General features: G+C 42.6%; 1 protein-coding gene across 1 annotated transcript; it reads right to left on the reverse strand.

The window, feature by feature from the left end:
* Nucleotides 1-394: 394 nt before the first annotated feature.
* Nucleotides 395-8655, reverse strand: ctdsp2 (CTD (carboxy-terminal domain, RNA polymerase II, polypeptide A) small phosphatase 2). Its single transcript, XM_084366934.1, has 7 exons — nt 7933-8655; nt 5281-5444; nt 3982-4083; nt 3525-3581; nt 2775-2867; nt 1359-1544; nt 395-899 (listed from the first exon to the last, which is right to left on the reverse strand). The coding sequence occupies exons 1-7, from the start codon at nt 7991-7993 to the stop codon at nt 774-776; spliced, it is 789 nt and encodes a 262-aa protein (XP_084223060.1). The 5' UTR covers nt 7994-8655; the 3' UTR covers nt 395-773.
* Nucleotides 8656-11002: the final 2347 nt, after the last annotated feature.

Raw genomic sequence — 11002 nt, forward strand, 5'->3', positions numbered from 1 at the left:
CCAATATATCAAATATTAATCTGACCACTTGTGATGTATGTTTGCATGTTTGTTTTTCTGTAGAAAGTATGTTTATAGTACAAATAAGTAAAATACACTTTTTGTTTTGCTGCTCATTTACAGGTAAATAAGGCTACAGTAATGTTTACATCTGCTGAATGCAATTATTGACTGGCTACTTCGGAGGTACTGTCCATGTCATTGCAGAACTGGGTTGCATAGAAGAACCATGTTCACCTTTGAAAAATAGATTTCCTTATAAAACAACCTATAAAAAGAAATCAAGAAATGTATAAAATCTGGTGGAAAATTTAAAAAAAGAGCTGATGTTTTTTTTTTGTGTTGTTGTTCCTTAAAAGGCACAATGATTAAAAAAAAACACAAAGTCCAAAAGTCAAGTCAGGGCAGGCAGGCTTCTGCTTTGGCAAAAGAACCACTTTAATAGTCATATTAACTGGAGTGATTGTGATGGGACTGCTTTGGTTGTCGTTTCCCGCTCTTTCTCATAGTGGTTGTCAATAATGTCAGCACTGAGGTTCAGAGGAAAGGCCTCAGATTGCAATCTATCATTTCAGTTTAGCCAAACTCATTGTGTTTCTCCAGGCTTGGTATTTCCTTAAACCCAGCGATAATACGGTTTTCTAAACAGAGGATTTTTGTGCAGCGGATAGGAAAAACAGCGTCTGAAAACTCTAGTATCTATTCTTGGTTCTATTGTAGATGAAGTTTCAAGCTGAAGCTCTCACGGGAGCTGAGCAGGTCCATTGAGAGCTTTAATGTCCACGAAGCTGGTCCAGCCGGGTGTAAACATTATCAGCTTGACTAAGTTCTTCGAACACAGGCAGAAGGTTGAGCAGCTCGGCGTCGTCCACGTCGTCAAACCACGACACCACGGGGACCTGACGAAAACAGACCGTCACTCACAAACCACTGGCTTTTATGCACCTTCGTTTAAAACATATAAACACATAAAAATATAAACTGCACCTGGCTGTTATGCACATACAGGTCTGATCCAAAGTGGAGTTTAATGTTAAATTTTAACCGTTCCTGAACAAGTCTTGAATGTACAGTCTACATTTCTGCAAACGAGGATCAGAACTGAAATAATTCTACAATTGAAAGAAAATTCATCAACAACTATCATGATGTCACATCGCCAGACCTCCTTCTCAGCAAGACTGAGGTCTGGTGAAAATCTCATCCAAATTTGGGGGAAAACAAGATCCAGGCTTTAATACAAATCAACTTTCTTCGTCCCCTAGCACTCAGGCCTCTGTGAGTGCAAGTGCCACATCTTTTAAGTGGTGGATGTCAATATTATTCATCACAACGGTCAAAAGCAGATCAAAACTCACAGCATTATTAGGGTGGAAGATGTAGGAGGCAGGAGAGTTATCCAGGATGAGGGTTTTGTGGAGGTCTCTGCCCAGGCGACTCAAATCTTTGACATAGCAGCCCTGGTGGAATACGCAAGATTCCCGGAATAACCGGGTCCGGAATACACCACACTGATCCAGCAGGTCCGTCACTGGGTCTGCATACTGATGGAGGCGAGGGGGTGGAGGGAGCAGGAGAGGGGGAAAAGCAGGGAGGTGTAAGGTCGGACTAATGAGGCGCTTTTAGTGGATATTCACTCTAACAGCCAAAAGAAAACAGCATCACACATCAAAACTCATCAGACTGGTTCATAAATCGATTCCAACAGTTCTCAGTATCTCCTCGCTGGTCAAAGTCGAGCTTTATTTAACTGGATTGCACCAATAAAACTTTAAAAAATGATTCGGTATCACAACTTATCACATAGCTAGGGAGAAGAAATGTGTGTTCTAGAGTTAGTAGTATTCATGCCGTACAGAATGAGCAGGAAACAGACAGTTATGCTAACCTATTTAGATATTTAGTTGCTGTTAGCGTAACATTTTGTAATCTGAGGTATATTATGTCGAATTTTTGTGAAAGTAATTTAAAATCTTTCCAGTTTGCATCATTATTTTAAAGCATTTCTATCAAGTATGAGGTCAGATGTGTCCACCATACATTATTATCTCTTTATCTTCAGTCTAAACTGGTCACATGCTAGCAAGCTAGTGTTAGCCTTGTCAGCTGGTTCAGTTACATATGTAGCAGCTACACGTGGACGTTGTATGTGAAGATATTGGGACTGCACCGCAAAATCATACTGCGATTATTTTGACTGATATATTGATTGTGATGTGATTCACGATCAATTCTTTCATCAAAATCACGTTGATGTGACATTTCTTTGGGTCTGTACCAAACAAACATGCGGTCTTACATGTGGATTTGCAGGCCAGAGCGTCGCTGCAGCAGTAAAGTACTTCATTATAATGCTAAAACATTTTACCTTCATCAAAAAACTGCAGCTTCTGAGATTAGGATATTACACTAATTGTGCAGCCCTAGTGAATATTCAGTAACAACTATCTAGCGTGAGTGGCGCTATCCATTTTAATTTAATCAGACAGAAATCTCCACTTTCTAATTACTTCATTATAACTAGGTTAAGTTTGAAGTTATGCAGATGTGATGAGCACAGAAACAAACTGCGGCTTTTAACGCAAGGAGGGCGTCTATGAAGGAGACTAAGAGCATGTCGAGTAGCTGCTATCAAAGTAAAAAGAAGAACTAAAAGGCGAGAGAAAGCAGAACAACATCTCATAGATCAGACATTACATCAAACATCAAACAGAAGATACTCTGCGCTGAATAAAAGATGAAGATCTATTTCAGGATCTATTTCAGTAAAGTACCTTAGCAAGACTGGCTGTAAACAGCACACATTCAAACAACTCTCCCATTCTCTGCAGGAACTCGTCCACATACGGCCTCTTCAGTACATACACCTGTACAAGAAAAATAAAACAGCAGCCTGTCAGGAAGTGGTGCAAACCACAGTGTCTTTACATTTGTGCCATTTACTTGTCGTCTCCATCCGTTTGCTGCCAATGGCCAGTTCCTGAAACAAGTAATCAAGAATAGGCCGTGCCAGTGTTAACCAGCCTATCCTGGATTACTTGAACCAGGCAGAGGCCCACAGAGGACTGCGTACCAGCACATGGGGTCCCAGGAATCACATTTCTCAGTTAATTACATTTCCACATGTCCAAGAGAGGGAAGCTCTGCGCCCAAGTCGAACAAACGGTCCAGTGCTCCGTGCAAGTCGAGCATATTTTCAACATCTTCGCAGGGGCTGTAATATGTACCCTATTACTTATTAATGAGATTTTTAGACGAACTGTGCAGAAATGACTCATTTTCTTGCTGATGCATCCACTTCCTCTTGCAGCTCCCTGTTCAACATCTGGTCAGTAGAGGGCTCCGTGCGCCCGTCAAAAGCAAAACCTGGCTGATCAGTTACAAGACCCATCCCTTTTCAGCTCAGCAACCGCTGCAAACACATCAACATACATACACAAACACAGCCCCCTCCCCTCTACTGCAAACACACACACGCACACACACACACACACACACACACACACACACACACAGTACTTTACCTGGTGTGTGGTCCCCTCTATCTCCACAGGCACGATGAAGTCTGCATTACTAATAGGCTGGAGGGAGAACACAGAGGGGAAATGGTTGGCATGCTCATTCACATGAGCCGCGCTGTGTACATTCACATGGCATTACATAACAGCTGAACAGTGAGAGGCAGGCTCCACACGGCTGCCATAAATCACAGTGCGTGGCCTACACAAACAGAATATAATCCAGCTGATGTTCCTCGAACACATGTGATGTTTTTAGCGCAGAAACTATAATACGGATTAATAAACAACCACACTAACGCACCACTGCTACAAGCTGCCATCATGTACATATATATATATATATACAACCTCAATAAACATGTAGTCATTTGCTCAGAAGAAGCTTCCACTCAAACGGAAATAACACCACAAACTGCGCGGTTAAACAACTTATAATATAAAGAAAAATAAGTCTCGGTACCTTGAATGAGCTGTGCACCAGGGTCTCATCCAGGTCTATGACCACACATATCTTGCCTTGGTCCTGGGCTTCTACCTCAGGCAGGAGGTCGGCTTCATGTAGCTGAGGAGACACACACAGGCTTGTTTTAATGATACTTTTACACACACACACCTGTACCATCGGTCTTGTGTGTGCTATGTTTGTTCCAGCTAAGGAGCACGATTAGTCCCGATAGTGCGGTGATTCCATCGGCATTTTATTTTACCTCAGGGAAATTAGATAAGACTCGGTTTTGGAGGGGCATGTGTGCGCGGATGAGCTTCATTATTTACTGTAACAGCTTCTATCTTTAGGATTTTGGACATTTACTCTTTCATTTCACTTCCCCAAAGCATCTCTCGCAGCAGGGCCAACACATTACCTTGATATGATCTCATTTTTAGACACCCAGTTTTCTCCCTTTATTAATTTTGCCTCTTCCGAGCACATTCAAACCGACATTAATTATTAATATATTACATAACGCGCATAGCTTATCCATTGAGGAAGGCAATTTAAGACCGCCACTGTGGGTGTATACACAATATTCATGAGCAACAACAATTTTCTTCATCAGCTAAACAATAAACTCGACTCAACGTAACGCAATCGGCGAAAAGGTTTAATTCGGTTTAATTTCAGTTGGAGCCTGCGAGACAATAAACAGGGCTCGACTCTACATCTCTGCTTCCTGTTTGCTCCTGATGCTGGAGGACACTCCTCAATGTGAACAAACATGGCATCTCATTAAAGTGCCCCTTACATGGCACTGGAGCTCCAATCGGGCTGACAGCGCTCACCAGCGTGGCCGGTCGCGTGCAGCAGCCGCTCAAGGCTTTATTTTTCTCCACCTCAGCAATTACATGGCACACAATACACCATTCTCCAGCTCGAGCCGCCTGAAGGATTGATAGTCGCTCCGTCGTTCTTATCTTCCTTGGAGGATCAAGTGTGAACATCAAAGTGATTCCATATCCGCAGACAGTTGCGGTTGGCTCTCAAGATGTTCAGAGCAGGTGCAGTTGTAGTTTTAATGCGCAGTTGTAAAAAAAAAAGAAGCTTGAAGACAATATTAAGCAAAATCTTTTACAGCAGCATGTTTAGTTTATTCCTGCAGATGGTCGAACTAGTCAAACACCTCTTCTTTTATGGCAGCAGTGTGTGGGCGCGACAAGGAAGTCAGATCTTAAATAAACACAAATAAAAGGAGGGATTGAACCGAGGCCTTCAAATTGTTTTGAGTGGTGTGAAATGTTGCTGGACTGAGAAGAGTGTTACCTTGACAACCGTCCCATTTTCCTGCGTCTCCAGCAAGGCCTGCTGGGAAGGTGGTGGTAGTGGTGTTGGTGGTTTGGGGCCATCCTGAGCTTGGAGGCAACAGAAGAGTGCTTTGAAGATGTTACAACTCCGAGGCTGTTTCAGGGCAGAGCGGCTCACCTGGCCTGTTCAGCACAGAGAAAGAGAGACTTTCATGAGAAAACGGCGTGAAGTCAACATGGAAATACTAAGTGGGGCTTTGAATCACACTCCGCAGCTCACGTCAGGTACATGTAATCCTTTTTTATTCCACAAAATCATGATGCAAACAAAGCGGAGATTAAATTTTAAAATCAATCACATTTATTAGCACAATTAGGTAACACGCAGAACGAGCGTCCCCTGTGCTCGAGGCACCATCCATCTGTGTACAGGGATGGCACAGCCCGCACATGAAATCTGTTTTTAATGCGCCTGCCTCTGCCGCTGCTGCTGCTGCTGCTGCTGCTGCTGGAAATGGCTGGTACATGTTATATAATCACAGAGGGCGGGAAAACCCACACTTTTCAGCAGTACCTTCAACAGAAAACACAGACAGAAAACATTCCAACCATTTTAAACTCCAAGACATTTCAGGGCAGCCTGAAGCTATCCAGAACAGACGGACGGACAGGCGGTCGAGCGAGCTGGACAAGCGGTCACACCTCGGTGCTCTTGTGCAGGTCTTTGATCAGTCTCTGCGACGATGAGCGTCCCAGCCCCGTGTGGGACTTTAATGAAAGAAAAAGGGGAGAAAAAACATTCCTGCGAGTCTCCTCTGGTGTGTGTTTCGTGTGAGGACTTGCAAGCAGATGCAGAATTTACACCCGTCGATAGAGTGTCACCACAGAACGTAAACACACTCAGTTCTCACTCGAAAGAGGAACTGTTGATAAAAAGTGTGCCAGCCAACTGCACGGTCAGAGATTTACACTCCAGCGCGTCCAACGCCGACCCTCAGTGCTCTGAAGATATAAAGCAGACACACCTATGACCATGTTACACAACACCAATGCTTAAGAGACAAAGGACACTGGAGCTTTACTTGGTGATTTCCTCAGATGCCCTTCATAATTTGTCCAGGTCACTTTTTCCCGAAAATATTAAGATCTATAAAAAATAATAAAAATCAATACAATCCACATTATCTGCATCCCACTGATGTGAATCCAGTCAGTGTAAATCAGCCTATTGATTCCCCCCACAGGAACACAGTATTGGCCATGTATGACATAACACACACACATTACACCTCTCCTGCATGTTAAAAAAAAAAAAAAAAGGATAGAAAGATTAATCCTACAGGGCAAATCCAGGCCTATCACTTTAACCCCTCTCGGTCTAATAAGGCTAAAAAAAAACAAAACCCAACACTGTGAATCATTTTCTAATCCCAAAACATGACTTGAGGCCACCGCAGCAGTACCTGCAATCGTGGGCCACGACATGCACGATGTTAACAGCCAGAATCAATGAGCAAAGCCTCTTTTCCAGAGCAAGGAGCGCGTGCAAACAACGAAATCTTTGAAACGGCGCTACAATGGGCGTGTGCAGAGGGGTGTGTTTGTGCATTCCGCTGTCAACACCGCGGCACCTGGTATTTCTATACCAGCCCCCCCACCCTGTTAATCCACAGCCACTCTGGACCCCCTTTTTTTTTTTACACCCACCAGGCCGGCTGGAGTGTGTTGCATGGTTTTAATATTAAAAAAAACAACCCTGCACTGATTGTTGTGTCTGATCAAAGAAAAAGAGAAAGCAGTGCAGCTTCTCTTAATCCTGCATCGATCTGTGAACAACAGATTCAGATTATGAATTATAAAAGAAAAAAAACACACAACAGCTTGCTTTAACATGTGCAGTATACTATAGTTGCAGCCTGTGGTGACAGACAGCTCCTCACGCTGTACCTGGTGGTGGTGGTAGTAGTAGGATATGGGATGGTGCCAAACAAGCTGGAACCTGATCGACATAAATACAAGGTTTGGGGAGTCATGATCACCGAGCAGCAGCAGCACCACTGAGGAGCGATAATCACAACACCACATGTTAAGAAGCGACAGAGATTTGCACAATAATAGCACCCACTGCAAAAAAAAAAAAAAAAGGAGAGAGAGACACAAAAACAGGATCAACAATAGCTAAGCTCTGGATGGCAAACCCTGTGCGTAATGGAGACTGTGAACTTATACTTGACCTTATATTGAACACATAAGAACAAGTAATAAGCAGACAGAAGCTGTAATTAATTTATTTCCTGTTATAATAAAAGCAGGATGTGATTTTTTTTTTTTTTTTTTTATGATCTGCAGGTGAACACTGGAGGAAAAACAAATACAGCTTCTGGGTGAGGAATCCTCCCAGAATACGCACATTAGGATTAAAATAAATATATATACACACATAATGTAAATATCACAGATTTGTTTGGTATATGTAAGGGTAGAAAAAAAAGGAGGGGGGGGCAATGCGCCTCAAACCGCGCTCAACTGTCAAATGGGCGCACTGGAGCCTTTCTTAATACTCACAAAAGATTCAGATACACACACACAAAAAAAAAAAAAAGCCACAAACCAACACAGCAGCAGATGTTACGAGGCTTCGCGCACACGTACACGACGCGGCCCGGCTCACCTGTTTTCGGTGACACTTGGACGTCTTCTTTCTGCACTTGGGTGATAACAGAACTTTCCATCTGACAATCACGGAGCCCTCAAAATCCTCAAATCCTGTCCGCGAGCACTGATGGGCATCCCTCATTGGGTTTTATTAGCAAGTGGGCTCGATTATTATTCACCCGAGGTAACTTGTCATCCGCCTCAGTTACACAGTCCTCGATGAGAGTCGGGTTTTATCTTGTTCCTGGGTTTCTTTATTCCCCCGCCGCTCTTCTTCTTCTTCTTCTTCTTCTTCTTTTTCGGAGGTCCGCCTGGGGAGGGGGCAAGGCACTTGGATATGTTTTTCGCAGGCTATTTGAGACTCCCGTCAGCTCCGTCGTCTCGGGTTTTACCGCTACTATTACTGGTAATTTCGCCGAGCGAGCCCCCCTCTCTCTCTGTCGCTCCCGTCGCTGCGAAGTCTTCACTCTTGCACCAACAACATGGAGAATCCAGGCGAGAGAAGGAAAACAACCGAGGAAATGGGGCAAGGGAGGGCGGTTTCAAGCCCCCCCTTACTACAGATAAACAACATCGCCGGAAAGGCGCGAGAGAGCCGCGAAAAACACCGACAAACGGTCGCTGGAGCCGCTTTCGATGCGCGGAGACGGATTCCCGTGCGCAGTTAGCGGTAAAATACGAGTTTTGTCGCTATCCGACGCTTTGTTTTTCTACGGTTGGGACTCCACGGGCGCCTTGAAACCGTCGCCGCTACGTGATTGGACGCCCGGGAGGAGGGGGGGCGTGGTCAAGGCATTCCTCCCCAGTCCCGCACGCTCCGCACCGAACACATTCCAGCGCTGCTTCCACAAATGAGATCACGCTGTTTGTAAATTATTATTGTTTTTTAAATTAACAAACAATTGTTGATCTAAGCGAATTAATCACCGTGTTAAATGACGACGTACGATCCCTTCAGTCGGACGCCATTTTGTTGTTTCATACGTTTGTTTTCTTTTTTTTCTTTTTATTTTACACAAACATGTTTATTTATTGTTTAGTCTGTAGTCTGCGTGTTTGTGTTGCGGACTGTCATTTAACGTAAACACACGCATCAGAGAAGGCGGAAATCGCAATATTATTAATAATAATAACCCAAAAATAATGAAATAATGCACAAAAAACAGACAATTTATTGTCCAGAAATCGTCACTTTTTCATTTTTGCAGCTACACCGGGGTTATCGTGTATTCCACACGCATAAAATTCGCGGTTTTCACGCGTTAAAATCGTGATTTCACAGCCGTCTAAGAACAACAACAATGTTGACTTTAATTAGCTCCACCAGCTAAATAAATAAAGGAAATATGCAGGCAGTAAGTGCATCACTGACCAGGTAGCCATGTTTGTAATGCTCATAATAGATCTGTAAATATACAATACCTCCCAATGCATGTCACCAGGCTGATCTGATCCCCCCACAGCCTCCTCTCAATATCTCCATATCAGAAGAGTTGTGTTGGTGGATGTACCTCCCTGCAGGACTACTCTGGTAACTGTCCCTCAGTAGTACTTTGTGTATGAGGGTAACAGAGGGCAGAGTGAAACCAATGACCCAGGCTCCTTTAAATGTTCTCCCTGCCTTTGCTTTCCTCCACTGACCCAACAGTAAAATGAAACTTGCTTGTTTTGCCTGAAATCTGGCCTGAACCTCTGTTGTGGTTCATCACTGAACGTTTGTCTCTCATGTAGTTATTTTATATCACGGGACGTAAACATGAGGACACAAGATGGCTGATTTATGTAAAAAGCAGTGGTGGAAAGTAACTGAGTACATTTACTTAAAGAAGTACACCTTTTGAAGTACTTGTTCTTTTTCTTGAGTATTTCCATTTTCTGCTTCTTTATACTTCCACTTCACTACATTTTGAAGGCAAATTTAGTACTTTTATAGATTAGATTACTTTAGTTTCTAGTTACTTTACAGATTACTGCATCAGAGGCAAAGTAGCACATCAGCAATCAGATAAAAACACAAAAAAATATCTGATCCAACAACATACATAGATGTAAATATATGTATAGTTTACATTTACTTGTACTTTTGATACTTAAGTACATTGAATACAAGATACTTAAAGTCTTTAACTGGAGTACTTTTTGTTTGGGTGATTTTCACTTTCACCAACATCAGATTTTTACATGACCTCTTTACTTTTACTTGTACTTTTGATACTTAAGTACATGTATTGCCAGATAATTACTTTAGAGACTTAAGTACACTAATATCAGACACTTTTAAGTCTTTTGCAAGTTCATTTGTTTGGATGACTTTCACTTTTACTAAAGTAACATTTAAAAACGATATCTTTACTTTTACTTGACTATGACATTTAGGTACTTTTTTACTTTCAATCAACTCTATAGAGACTTAAACTAGTAATTTAGGTGATTAGAATAAAAACACATTTCTGTTCTTACTGATTTTAATTAAAATAAGTCGTACTCGGCTGCAGACAACTCCTGTGCATTAATAATCATTTTTCACAATCCTGAGGGGAGTAAAACACATTTTTTTCTCCCTTGTTCAAATAAATAGAAGTGAGTTTGACATGTTAGGCAACGTGGTCAACCAGTGGGTCCCCTGATATTTATATTTACAGCACAGAGCCTCTGCAGCGTCTCCTCGCCCTCTGAGAGCAAAGAAACCTCTGAGAAAATCACAGCTATCGGCTGCAGAAGTGGATATTTTTTCTATATTTAAAGCAGCTCAGACACACATATGATTGATGCATACATCCATAAGTCTGAGAGGGAAGCAGCAAAACGAACATGTTAACACTCGGCTGAACTCGTCCGTCCACCCATTCCTAAAACACATGTGGGCCCATTACACCGTAAGCTCAAGCCAGTGCCCACAGTGGCCACAATGCAAGACATAAACAAGAATGGCCCCGCTGTTAGCATTCCTGGTGTCGGACATTTTAAGGCAGCACTGACAGATCTGTGTAAAAATATATACAAAATAAGTACGGACCGCACAGCTGGAAAACGTCATGTGGTTTACAGCTGATGCCACTGTTTACTAAATCAGCTTTAAATTCGTT

This window comes from Pagrus pagrus, assembly GCF_965226575.1.
Source record: "Pagrus pagrus genome assembly, chromosome: 11".
Lineage (NCBI taxonomy): Eukaryota > Metazoa > Chordata > Actinopteri > Spariformes > Sparidae > Pagrus > Pagrus pagrus.

Coding starts and splice junctions, on each gene's coding strand:
- ctdsp2 (XM_084366934.1), bottom strand. CDS start 7,993: ATGGAAAGTTCTGTTATCACCCAAGTGCAGAAAGAAGACGTCCAAGTG. Junction 2,868..3,524: donor TAGAGGGGACCACACACCAG/GTAAAGTACTGT, acceptor TTTCTTGTACAG/GTGTATGTACTGAAGAGGCC. Junction 900..1,358: donor TCTTCCACCCTAATAATGCT/GTGAGTTTTGAT, acceptor TGTTTTCGTCAG/GTCCCCGTGGTGTCGTGGTT.